At 38.8% G+C, this 13,849-nt stretch overlaps 1 protein-coding gene across 2 annotated transcripts; it reads left to right on the top strand.

The window, feature by feature from the left end:
- Positions 1–260: 260 nt before the first annotated feature.
- Positions 261–12,707, top strand: LOC311509309 (protein NLRC3-like). Of its 2 annotated transcripts, none has more exons than XM_084574448.1 (13): positions 261–313; positions 1,580–1,711; positions 1,815–1,955; positions 2,213–2,335; positions 2,629–2,707; positions 2,847–3,075; positions 3,211–5,008; positions 5,100–5,273; positions 7,510–7,683; positions 8,319–8,492; positions 9,063–9,239; positions 9,800–9,973; positions 10,850–12,707. In XM_084574448.1, exons 2-13 carry the CDS (start codon positions 1,623–1,625, stop codon positions 10,866–10,868), a joined length of 3,351 nt encoding a protein of 1,116 aa, XP_084430574.1. In that variant the 5' UTR covers positions 261–313; positions 1,580–1,622; the 3' UTR covers positions 10,869–12,707. The 2 variants fall into 2 exon arrangements, with proteins under 2 accessions (XP_084430574.1, XP_084430575.1); XM_084574449.1 differs by lacking the exon at positions 261–313 and adding an exon at positions 1,133–1,185.
- The last annotated feature ends 1,142 nt before the right edge of the window (positions 12,708–13,849 follow it).

The following is a 13,849-nucleotide window of genomic DNA, read 5'->3' on the forward strand; positions in this document are numbered from 1 at the left end:
CCATCATCAGTCCTAACTCAGTCAAACCTGAATATACAAACATATATTTTTAGAGTCAATGTGATTCACAGTTTTTGAGGAGGTGGAATGAGGGAATGAGGTAATAAATGGGAACAGAACACCATAAGGAAGCATTACTTCTCTGAGCCATTGTTCAGGAACTTGAATGTTGTTAAATGCTCATCCTACTTGTCTCTCTTCCAATACAAGTGCAAACTTGCCTTGTTCCAGGAAACCGCTCCCCTGTATCAGAGTCTTTAGTCGAGTGGTGTCTTGTTCTTCAGCTCTTTGGAATGTTGGACTAAACTCTAAGGTTGGTTTGTTTCAGACTTTAACTTTGTCTTCAGTGACTTTATTGTTAGGTTAAACCCTAAACTTGATCTACATATGAAAGTGTTCTGCTAAAGTGGCTGTAAATTGTAATGACAATATTTAAAATTACAGTACATTAACCTTTCAACCAGAAACAAGTTATCATAGTAAAAGTTTGAGGTGGGAAGGTAGGTAGTTTCACTTTCATCAATGTTGTGGCACAGATATTTTTCTACCTGTAATGTCAACAGTTTGTAATGTTTACTCTTTAACATCAGATGTCAGCAGTGTAGTTCCAACAGAAATCTGTTCAATATTTCACGTTTAACTGAGTCAGAGCTGAGTGTTAGAATTTGGGACGAAGGAGTCAACGGTTAAACTCTGAATACCTGCCATTTTGTGTGGATGTTTGTGATCAGAGTCCATGGATAAGATCAGCTGTAGAGTTGTTGATGATCATCAGGTGAACATAGAGTGGTTGTTTCTGTGTAGCTCCACTTTCTGTTGACTGGAGGTAGATTTTCCTGAATCAGTCTGTGGAGGAGGTGGAGAGGAGCCGCTGATCTCCCGCTGTCTGAGCCACTAAATGAGGCCTGAGCTCTTCAGACAGACGCTGGAGAACAGATCAGAATTATATTCACACTGCAGAGCTGAGTGAACATGGGCTTTAATAAATACACATGTTGATATACAAACATTAGAATTAAGTGGAATTCAGACTGGTTGAAGGTCTTTTTTTTATTAACCTCCATCCCAGGTGAAGTCTAGACTTGTTCCAGAATGTAGCTCAGCTGCGTTAGAGTGTTTAGTGTCCAGGAGTGGAGTGGAGATGAAGCCTTTTTTCTTCAGCTCTGTGGACTGTTTGAATAAAGTGTAAGTTTGGTTCGTTTCAGACTTTAATTTTGTCTTCAGTAACTTCACTGTTTGTTTCTGGTCTGTAATATTTGTAGAAGATGTTCAGTTCTCTCATCAATAAGTTTGGATCATACTTGTGTTTAAAGATTAATACACATTATTAGATATTCGAGATTATCAGATTAATTATTTACTGGAGTCAAACAATATGAAGAGCAATTGTTTTTTGTCTGATTTGTTCACAAAGTAAGCTGATAGTAGAGTCTCCGTCTCTGCTGTCTGCCTGCATTCACTGACACTGATATGAAACAGAAAATAAGAACCAGTCACTGGAGGAGCAGCTGATGTTTTTACAGCAGAAATTATGTCAAGGATTTGATGTTCATGTGAATGATGTGTGTTTCTTCTGCAGATGAAGGTAGAAAGTGTGTGTGAGCTGATGTGAATCCAGCAGCATGGATCAGTGTGAGGACAGAGAGGAGGGAGTAGCTCCCTCTAAAACCACTCTGAGTAGGGAACATGAGAACCAGACCAAAGATCAGAGGTGAGATGAACATCTCTAACTGTCCATGACTCTTCTCCATGTCAGAGCTCAACTCTCAATCACTCCTTTATTATCATTTAAATCTGTGTGTGTTGTGTTGAAGAGCAAAGCAGAAGACCAGACCGGACTCTGCTGAACCTGAACCTCAACCTGAGCCTGAGCCCAGCTGTGTATCTATGAGAAGTGATCAGTCAAAGGATTGTTTTGTTGAATTTAAAGGACAAAAATCCTCTACTGTAAAGAAGTAAGATATAAGTGAACATGAAAAGGAAACCACATTCAACATTTTGATCAGTGGAGCTTCTGACCACACCCACCTCAAATGTTGTGTAGTGCTATAGAGACATGATTTGTTCATATTGTCTCTATTGACTGGGGGTATTTACTGTGTATATCAGAGGCTAACACTAAGTTTATATATGTGATTAATGTCCTTCAAAGTTTGTTGGTCTTTGAAACATTTATTCCTTTTAAAAGACTAAAAATTATTCTGTCTAACAGGATCCACCGGAAACCAGGCTCACCTGAAACTGAAACTGAACCCAGCAGTCTGTCTATGAGGCGTTATGGTTCAAAGGATAGATTGTTTGACTTTAAAAGAGAAGAATCCTCTGCTCTAAATAAGTAAGTTATAAGTACAACTTGTCTTTTGTGTCTGACATGAAGGAAACTATTCAGGCTGCTGTCATTTTGTCTCGATGATGAAGTGATACTGGTGCAGTTGTTTGGAAACAGATGGAAAACATTTTTTTTCTGAAAGATTACATATGTAATTGAAACGTGTAGATCCTCAGTCATCAGGTTTAGAATGAATCACTTATTTCACCTCTTTATAAATGTCACAGTAGAGTTTGTTCTGATCAGGACGATCACCACAGAACAATCTTTAACTCACTGTTGTTTCTGTTTCTGTCCAGAGTGAAGCAGCAGAGCTCAGAGGTTCTCAGTGGTCAGTCTGTTCATCAGCATCAAACACACCTGGACTCCATATTTAAGGTCTGTACATTGACAACAAATACTTGCCATCATCTCCATGCTGCTCTTTGTAGACCAGTGGACAGTCTGTCCAACATGGATCTGATGTTTGTCTCCATGGTTTCAGCCTGGTTGTCATTCATATAGTTTTCTGTTCCAGCTGCTGGAGGACAACATTGTCACTTTTGTGAAGAACGAGCTGAAGAAGATTCAGAGGGATCTGAGTCCAGATTACCCAGAATGCTTAGAGAGTCAGAGGGAGGATGAGGAGGTGTTGGAGGGTGAGGATGAAGAGCAGAGGAGGAGCAGCAGAGATGCATTTGTGAAGATCACACTGAACTTCCTGAGGAGAATGAAGCAGGAGGAGCTGGCTGATCATCTGCAGAGCAGTAAGAGGATTTCTCTGAACATTGAACCTGATTAATGAATAAAACATTTACTAATGTCTCAAGAGATGAAACAAATATAACAAATATATATTCAGAAGAATTTATTCACTGATCTTATTTGTTGTATTTATTCAGAACATGAAATTGCAGTTTGTCAACGTAAACTTAAATCTACTCTGAAGGAGAAGTTCCAGTGTGTGTTTGAGGGGATTGCTAAAGCAGGAAACTCAACTCTACTGAATGAGATCTACACAGAGCTCTACATCACAGAGGGAGAGACTGCAGAGGTCAGTCATAAACATGAGGTCAGACAGATTGAAACAGCATCCAGGAAACTAGACAGACCAGAAACAACCATAAGACCAGAAGATATCTTCAAAGTCTCACCTGGAAGAGATAAACCAATCAGAAGAGTGATGACAAAGGGAGTGGCTGGCATTGGGAAAACAGTCTTAACACAGAAGTTCACTCTGGACTGGGCTGAAGACAAAGCCAACCAGGACATCCAGTTCACATTTCCATTCACTTTCAGAGAGCTGAATGTGTTGAAAGAGAGAAAGTTCAGCTTGGTGGAACTTGTTCATCACTTCTTCACTGAAACCAAAGAAGCAGGAATCTGCAGCTTCGAAGAGTTCCATGTTGTGTTCATCTTTGACGGTCTGGATGAGTGTCGACTTCCTCTGGACTTCCACAACACTGAAATCCTGACTGATGTTACAGAGTCCACCTCAGTGGATGTGCTGCTGACAAACCTCATCAGGGGGAAACTGCTTCCCTCTGCTCACCTCTGGATAACCACACGACCTGCAGCAGCCAATCAGATCTCTCCTGAGTGTGTTGACATGGTGACAGAGGTCAGAGGGTTCACTGACTCCCAGAAGGAGGAGTACTTCAGGAAGAGATTCAGAGATGAGGAGCAGGCCAGCAGGATCATCTCCCACATCAAGACATCACGAAGCCTCCACATCATGTGTCACATCCCAGTCTTCTGCTGGATCTCTGCTACAGTTCTGGAGGATGTGTTGAAAACCAGAGAGAGAGGAGAGCTTCCCAAGACCCTGACTGAGATGTACATCCACTTCCTGGTGGTTCAGACCAAAGTGAAGAAGGTCAAGTATGATGGAGGATCTGAGACGGATCCACACTGGAGTCCAGAGACCAGGAAGATGATGGAGTCTCTGGGAAAACTGGCTTTTGATCAGCTGCTGAAAGGAAACCTGATCTTCTATGAATCAGACCTGACAGAGTGTGGCATCAATATCAGAGCAGCCTCAGTGTACTCAGGAGTGTTGACACAGATCTTTAAAGAGGAGAGAGGACTGTACCAGGACAAGGTGTTCTGCTTTGTCCATCTGAGTGTTCAGGAGTTTCTGGCTGCTCTACATGTTCATCAGACCTTCATCAATTCTGCTGTCAATCTGCTGGAAGAACAACAAACTACTTCCCAGATGTCTATAATGTTTAACAAACCAAATCTAACACGTCTCCACCAGAATGCTGTAGACAAGGCCTTACGGAGCCCAAATGGACACCTGGACTTGTTCCTCCGCTTCCTCCTGGGTCTTTCACTGGAGACTAATCAGACTCTCCTGAGAGGCCTGATGAAGCAGACTAAAAGCTCTCAGACTACTGAGGAAACAGTCCAGTACATAAGAAATAACATCAGTGAGAATCTGTCTGTAGAGAGAAGCATCAATCTGTTCCACTGTCTGAATGAACTGAATGATCGTTCTCTAGTGGAGGAGATCCAACAGTCCCTGAGATCAGGACATCTCCCCACAGATAAACTCTCTCCTGCTCAGTGGTCAGCTCTGGTCTTCATCTTGCTGTCAACAGAAAATAATCTGGACGAGTTTGACCTGAAGAAATACTCTGCTTCAGAGGAAGCTCTTCTGAAGCTGCTGCCAGTGGTCAAAGCCTCCAACAAAGCTCTGTAAGTACAGATAGTTTTAGGCATTAGTAGATACACAGGAATCTTTCATTTGTTTCAAAGTCTTACTAGTTTATATTTTATTTTTTTGCAGACTCAGTGGCTGTAATCTCTCAAAAAGAATCTGTGAAGCTCTGTCCTCAGTTCTCAGATCCCAGTCCTCTAATCTGACAGAATTGGACATGAGTAACAACAACCTGCAGGATTCAGGAGTGAAGAAGCTGTGCACTGGACTGAAGAGTCCAAAGTGTAGACTGGAGACTCTGAGGTCAGTTCAGTCTTTTTTTATTTTGGTTTTGATTATTTTATTTACAGACGTATGAAGATTAATAAAAATATTGTTAAAAAAACAGACGCATGAACAAAGAAGAACCTGTTTTTATCAGTTCACTTTTCAGGTTTATTGGAAATTCCAGTTGAAAAGAGACAAAGTCAGAACACTTCAGGTCTTTGTTTTAATTCTCATCTATAGATGGGCTAACAGCCAGAAATAGAGCACAATGCAATGCAGGTGGCAAATGAGTGAAGAACACACAAAGACCACTTTGTTTTATAGCCAAACTTATCAGTGAAGGTTACTATCTCCTTCAGCCTCCAGTTTTAATTATGAATTATCACCATACCTTCACATTTGATCAGATTAACAAGAATATATGGTAGACATGAGGGTCCTATATGAGGGTCTCACATCCTCAAATAGCACATGGGTTAAAAGTTACACCTTAACATGGTCCACAGTATCATCACGTAAAGCGTGAGTGAAAATTTCCATTACAACGGATTGAATGTTAGAAAAGAGATGACAAACAGTTAAATGAAGGAGTATCATGTTCTTTAATATCAGCAGGTGTCTCCTCAGCAGGTTTGTGCACAATTCAGAATTTCAGAATTGGCCGCCATTCAATTCATGAGTTGGAATTTGAATTGAATTGACTCCGCCCCACAGGAAGTTGAATTTGAATTGGAGTTGGAATGACAGGAAGTGGAATTAAATTCATGGCAATTCAAAGAAATTCCACACAGTCATACAACAGAAAGAATGTGTTGAATCTCACATACAATTATATTAATTTTGTAATTTAATAGCATAATGTCATTACACATAACTAGTCACTCCTTAACCCTGCATACATTTTGTTCCAACATATAGATAATGATCAAATTCTTGAAATAAATTACTCCCTCAATGTTTGATTAGTTTTGTTCAAAATGTTATTTTCATTTCAAAGTAATCAAATAACACAAAGTCGTTGTAAATGCAGTTGTCATTTATTCCTTTGAAAAATCATTGAGCAACACTGTTGCATCTAATTCTCAATAGCTCCTCAAATGTTTTATCATTGAGTCTGCACCGTTCTGTTCTGAATATCTTTCCTGCAACACTAAAGATTCTCTCAACAGGTGCAGAGGAAGCTGGTATGGCAAGATATTTACAAATGACCTTTTAGGCCTGCTATTATTTTCCATGTTTCTGTTATTACAGGTGTTAAATCTATAAACGTTTGTAATCTGAAGTTGTAAGGGACTTCTGAAACTTAAACAGTCCGGTTTTGACCATCAAATTGTGTAGAAAAGAAGCTTTCAAACAAATGTCCACCTCAAATTGTTTGGCAACCATTTTAAATACTTGGTTAAAGCAAAGCATTCTGGGATATGGAGTCACGTTCCATTGTGTTCCACAAAATTACTATTCCAATAAATCAAACTTAATTATGTGTTCTGTGACTAGAGCTTTTAACATTCATTGCTGGGGGGAAACATTTCCTGTTAATGTAATCTGTACAAGTAGTTCAAACTAATATCATTTATAGAATATGTAATGAAATCATATCTGACATATATTGTAAAGCTTCATTGTTAAACACTTCACTTATGTATATGAATTTCTTTGAATTTGTATTGAATTGCAATTCTGCTTCCTTTAATTCAAATTCGAATTGTAATTCTAGATCCTGTTTTTGACATCAATTCAAATTCAATTCAAATTCAAGAATTGAATTGGAATTTAGGAGTCATTCTCAATTCAATTCTGAATTGTGCACAAGCCTGCTCCTCAGTCATCAGTCTGATCACAAATCAGATCAACTCCAGTTTTCACATGTTCATTTAAAGAGTTATTGTAGTCAGTAATCATTCTTTCTGTCCATACTGTCTGTGAATAATTCTCCTAATAATCTGACTCCAATGTGACAAGATGATGGACAAACTCTACAGTGTTGTTCTGTGAAATAATGATTATAAAGTTGATCTTAAATTAATCTTCTGCTGCAGCAGTCTGAGCTCCACACATCCAGTTAGTATCTTTGTGTTTTTGTCATTGTTTCCTGCTGAGCTACAGTTAAGGGACAGAAACTCAAAGAGAGAACTTTGTTCTACGACAAATTGATTAGTGCCACAGTGTCAGACTGCTGAAGCTTCATGTTAGTGTCAGAGATCCACAATAGTTAGGACATAGTTCAGTTGTGTATTTAAAACCTGAACACACCTTATGATTCTTTATTCAGGCTGATTCACTGCAGGCTGACACACATCAGCTGTGATTCTTTGGTCTCAGCTCTGAAGTCCAACCCCTCCCATCTGAAACATCTGGACCTGAGTCAAAACGACCTGCAGGATTCAGGCGTGAAGCATCTGTGTGGTTTTCTGGAGAGTCCAGACTGTAGACTGGAGACTCTGAGGTCAGACATCATGTTTTATTTGTGTGCTCCAATTAATATGATGTGAAAGTTGTGTTGACGCTAATGTACAGACATCAGGCTGATATTCTACTTATCCACACTGAGGATCTTCATGGTAAAGACCCTTTACATTATATTTGATTTGGATTTGGTTTGATAACTAATGAAACTATTGTAAAGATAAATGACAGAAATTAAATGTATTTTCATGTTTAGTCCGAACTTAAATGACTCCATAACATGAATATATTTTAGAGTCTTGATCATTATTTTATCAACATTTCCACATTTGGTGTTTTTCAGAACTTTGAGTAGAAAGTGAAATAAATGTCAGAGGGTTTTTACTTGTGTTTGTAATCATGGATCCACTGGTGGAGCTGTCAGAGTTTCAGAGCTGAAGTCACTACGTCTTTATTGAAGCAACAGCTTGTTGTCATTAATATTAATGAGAGCTCTTTTCTCTTGTTCTATTTGACTGATTGAAGCTGCTTCCTGTTGGTTCAGATGATTAGAGTTTCTGTTTTCTAAACGTGTGCTTTCTGAACTTTCTTCAGCTCTGAACAGATTATGAAACACTGAATGATTTCAAGATGGACCTTTGTCTTCTGAACTAACATAATTTATTCTTTATTCAGATTGAAGCGTTGCACTTTGTCAAAGATCAGCTGTGATTCTCTGGTCTCAGCTCTGAAGTCCAACCCCACCCATCTGAAACATCTGGACCTGAGTGAAAACGACCTGAAGGTTTCAGGAGTGAATCATCTGTGTGGTTTTCTGAAGAGTCGAGACTGTAGACTGGAGACTCTGAGGTCAGATATCATGTTTTATTTGTGTGCTCAGTTTAATCCAGTCTCTCATATTAAACTGAATATCTCTGGATTGAAGAGCATTGGTCAGAAAACAGTTTGAAGATGTCTTCTTGTCCTCTGAAATTTTTATGGACACTTTACACTATATTTGATTATTATTAACTATTGTAAAGATAAATGACAGAAATTAAATGTATTTAATTAAATGTATGTATTGTATATGTTTAGTCCTAATTTAAATGTCTCCATCATAACATGAACATATTTTAGAGTCTTGATCATAATTTTATCAACATTGCCATATTTGGTGTTTTTCTAAACTTTGAGTAGAAAGTGAAATAAATGTCAGAAGGTTTTTGTGTTTGTTGGTCAACATGAGTTTGTATAGATGGATCCACTGGTGGAGCTGTCAGAGATTCAGAGCTGAAGTCACTTCATCTTTATTGAAGCAGCAGCTTGATGTCATTAATATTAATGAGAGCTCTTTTTCTTTTGTTCTATTTGACTGGAGCTGCTTCCTGTCGGTTCAGATGTTTAACAACTAACTAACATCTTTTATGCTTTATTCAGATTGAGTTGGTGCAGGTTGTCACAGATCAGTTGTGATTTTCTGGTCTCCGCTCTAAAGTCCAATCCCTCTCATTTTAAACATCTGGACCTGAGTTACAACTTCAGTCTGAGGGATTCAGGAGTGAAGCATCTGTGTGGTTTTCTGAAGAATCCAGCCTGTAGACTGGAGACTCTGAGGTCAGACATCATGTTTTATTTGTGTGCTCAGATTAATATGATGTGAAAGTTGTATTGACACTAATCTGCAGACAACAGGCTGATAATCTTTTGATCCACACTGAGGACCTTCATGGTAAAGTCTGTTTGCTTTTTTTATGGTTCAGTCCATTGACTGTGGCAGAGTCAAGTTCAGCTACACATTTAAAATCCATAAAAGAAAAGTCCTCCACTGGATGATTCACTCTGACACCATGACACACTTTATGTTCACTTTCAGTTTCACTTCATGTTTTTCAAATTTAAACCAGGACAGCAACATTTTTTTAATTTATTGATGAAGTTGTTTATTATTGAAATACTTTAGTCTTTTAATTGTCTGTACTTGTGAAAAATGCTGATCCCTCATTTCAGTGTGTCAGGACTTCAAGATAGAAGAAAGCAAATCTAGTGGACAAACTGGAAAAACTTTTATTGTTTCTGTTTGATCAATGACTCAAACTATCATCACTTTGGTTTTTGATATTTTGTACATGTCCTCTAAATACAGTACATGTCCTCTACATATTTTCCTTTTTCAGATTGAGTTACTGCAGTTTGTCACAGATCAGCTGTGGTTATCTGGTCTCAGCTCTGGAGTCCAACCCCTCCCATCTGAAACATCTGGCCCTGAGTGGAAACAAGCTCAAGAATTCTGATGTGAAGCATCTGCGTGCTCTTAAGGAGAGTCCACACTGTAGACTGAAGACTCTGAGGTCAGTAGAGGGAATAAATAAAGGATTAGTTTATCTTATCTCGTTCTGCTTTCCATAGTATTGTAGTAAACACAGTTAGAATAAAATATCCAGTGTTTCCTGTAAACCTGCAGCTGTTTTCCTCAGTGAAGCCGTGAGAGGACAGTAGTGACAAACTTCAGAATTGGACAGAAAGACAGAGACAACAGTCAGCCAATCAGATCATCCTGAAGCTTGTTGTGTTCATATTTTCAGGAAACAAATCTGAATTTCTGCTGACAGCCTTACGAGATGAATAGAGACAGTGGTCCTCATTCATCAAATCTGATCTCAGACTGTTTGTTCTCTCACCTCAAAACTAAACAACTGATCAGTTTCATCTTTGTCACAGCTCTGAGATCAGTCTGACTGAAGCCTGTAAATCTTCATCATTACATTTAGTAACCATGTGGTCTTTATACAGAGCAGAACCTCTGCTGAGGTCCAGTCATCACATCTGTATCTCTGTCATTAGTTTCATCAGATATCTTCAATGTTTATTAGTCAGCTGATGCTTCAGAAACACATAAGATCTTCATCAACACTCTTTATTTAAATGGAACAGCTGTAAATCCATCACTAAAGTGTTTGTGCAGTAATGAAGCGTTCATGACTCTCAGCAGTTTATTTCCTCTGTGGACTTGAGAGAAATCTGCAGAGGAAACAGACTTGATGCTAAAAGTCTCTGCAGGTCTGTGAGCTTCCAGCTCCAACATGTTAACATGAGAGCTGAAAGGAAGCTGGCTGAGCTCCACAGCTGGTCCAAAATCTACATATTCTCACACATACAATCAATCTGTCTTTGTCATGGATATGCAAATTCACAGCATCAAGAGTTGTTTCTCCTTCTCTCTACAGTTGGGAGTCACTGTGGTAAACTGGATGGTGTGAGCTCAGAGAGGATGAGCTGAGTCCTGATGATCCAGAGAGGTTGAATCAACAGCAGCTTGTGTTTAGAGAGACTCTGGCTGGACCATGTTACTGGGAGGTGGAGTGAAGAGATTTAAGACTCTCAACAGAGCTGCACAAACTATTCTAATAGCACCAACAAGTAAAGATCAGTCCCTCTCCTGAATTATTTAGACACATTAATAAAACAGTATCAATAGTCCTTTCTGTTATGTCTCATTGCTGATTGTGTATCATTATGTTCTAACTATATTTTAATGTGTATCTTCACGTCTGTATTTATTGTAGGTTCCAGTTATTTTACCCCTTTTTTCCCCCAAACATGTATTTCCTTTGAAAAGAAGAGGGCAGCAGTTTTCTTACGGCGCCTATATTAATGTGCCATTGTCAGAGATGTAGATTAGAACATTTTTTTTGGCATATTGTTACAGTAGAGGACACTTTTCATTTATGAATTGCTTTGGTGTACTTTACTCTTCACTGACTGCTTACAGAAACTTTATTTAAACAATGTCTGTGAAACAAAATTAAGAGCTCAGCACCCTTCAGAAAAACTTTGTAAAAGGCAACATTTTAATTTCGTAAAAAAAAGATAGATGCAATTAATGACACTTCAATAAGGACCATTGCAAGAGGTTATATGGTTAAGTTGCGTCTTCTCTTACTTGTCTAATCAATACTATCTGCTTTTGAAATGTCAGTGTTCAAAATATAGATTTTAATATAACTCTGGGGATAAGTGAGTCCAGTATATGGCCTTTGTTGTCAGGAGGCTCTTTTATATGCGTTACATACAAGGTTCAGATCTGCATGAGATATTTATATTTATTTTTCCTTAGTGTATTTTTTTTTTTTTGTGGTATTATTTACAGTGTATATTCTGGTTCCTGTTTGGTTGGGGTATATATGTTTTAATTTTTTAATCATATTTCCAGTTTTTCATTGACATGATTAATGTTGTTTGCTGACATGCTTTGATGTGCATCACCTGTTATCATTTTTATAGTGTGTTGTTTGGTTGTCATTTCTTGTGGTCCTATATTTTAATTGTTTACAGTGAATTTATTACATTATAGCTTGTATTTTTTTTTACAGTGCATAAGTGTAATGTTTTTACAGTCTTTCCTGTTGACATTTTTCACAGTGTATCTCCAGGTTGTCATATTTTTACAGTATATCTGAGATGACATGTTATATAGTACAGTGCTTATTTTACAATGTATGTCCTATTTTGTGTGACATGGTTGTTATTTTTTTCCAGTTTGTATGTTGTATGTGGGTGCTAGCTGTAGTTCCTTGCTGTGGCCACCAGAGGGCAGTAAACACTCGTGAGTCTCTGCTGACATATAATCTGTGTCGAGTCATTATCAGACTGATGAACATTAGAACTACAGTACTGACGTAAATATGAATCTCAGTGTTATTGGATGTGGACAGTTGTAGTTACTGACAGTGACCACTGGAGGGCAGTGATCGTGATGGTTTCTCTGTGTTGTTATTAAAGCGACAGCGTTCATCGTTTGGAGACAAATCGTTTGGAGACAAATCTCCATCACAGGTCAGTTTAATGTTGATTCATGTTTTAAATTGATTTCTACGTTTTTAGAGGAGGTGGTTTTTACTCCGGGAGTCACAGTTAGTTAGCCTGGCTCCGCCTGCCTACGTACTACGCTCATTTGCATTCCCTACAGTACTCCGTCTGGAATAGCTTGATCCGCTAACGTTTACTCCGGCCAACTGGTTGGCGAACCAATCAGCGAACAGAGGGCGGGTCTGAGAGCGATTACGTTTCAGTTGCGCGCCGAGTTTGAAACGGAGACGGATATACTCGAAGGCATTCGCTCCGTTGTGGATATGCTTCCTGGCATTACAGCACTTTTATTCCAATTTCGCGTCCTTAATTGCAATGGAGGATGGTAAATGGCCTAAATGGCCTTGCTTTTATATAGCGCTTTTCTACCTATTGGTACTCAAAGCGCTTTACAGTCAGAGACACACCTACCCATTCGCTCACAGAAGCACGCACACAATCAACTGGGGGTTCAGTGTCTTGCTCAAGGACACTTCGACATGTGGCACATTCCGGGGATCGAACCGCTAACCCTCTGGTTCTGGAGGAGCGATTTGTTTACTTGTTGCGTCCTTGAAAGCGGAAGTACGAGGCAGCAGAGCCTGAAGGCTCCGGCGCATAACATACGTCATTACCAAACGTTAGTGATTGGTTAAAGGAACTCCGATGATTTTAAACCTCAAACTGTGCCCTCCCACCAGGAAATAAACGTTTGCCAATGGAGCTATCCAGGCTAACAGTTAGTGACCAAACCAGAGAAAGTTCTCTTTGTTTTCCTGTAATCTCATGTTCCACCAGTCCAGTCCAGTGGTGGCTGTAAAGCACCTTTAAGATGGTTTGCTAACCGCTATTAAACATCAGAAGAAGAAGAAACCGGAAGTAGTGAACAGGTGTCGGTTAATTAGTCTGATGTTAAGCTAACAACGTAACTTGTGTCTCAAGCTAACGTGTCGTTTGTCCTAAAATAAAATAACTTCCGACACGAAGACACAGAGAGTTATGTCCAGGCACAGTAATATCCAGTTAAAGTTGACTACCTGTTCGTGTTTACCTGTTAGCTTCGAAGCTAATAGAGGAGTAGCTTGTGTTGTTTTGTTAAAGTTAAGAAGAAATATTCTGTAGCTTTGTACCTGCTTCATCTGAAATTAAACTGGTTTGAGTATTGATTCAATATCAACATTAATAGTCGAGGGCTGAACAGAATAACAGAAAACTCCACAATAATGTGGAGAGGAAATGTTAACATGTCCGCACAGTACTAAGACTAGAAAATAAACAATATGTTTAATAAATTATTTTATCTCGAAATGTTCTCAAACCCTGTACAAACATGTTGTTGATTTGTAAATGCTGTGACAGGATGTTCAGGAAAACCACCT

Source organism: Chelon labrosus, assembly GCF_963514085.1.
Source record: "Chelon labrosus genome assembly, chromosome: 24".
Classification (NCBI taxonomy): domain Eukaryota; kingdom Metazoa; phylum Chordata; class Actinopteri; order Mugiliformes; family Mugilidae; genus Chelon; species Chelon labrosus.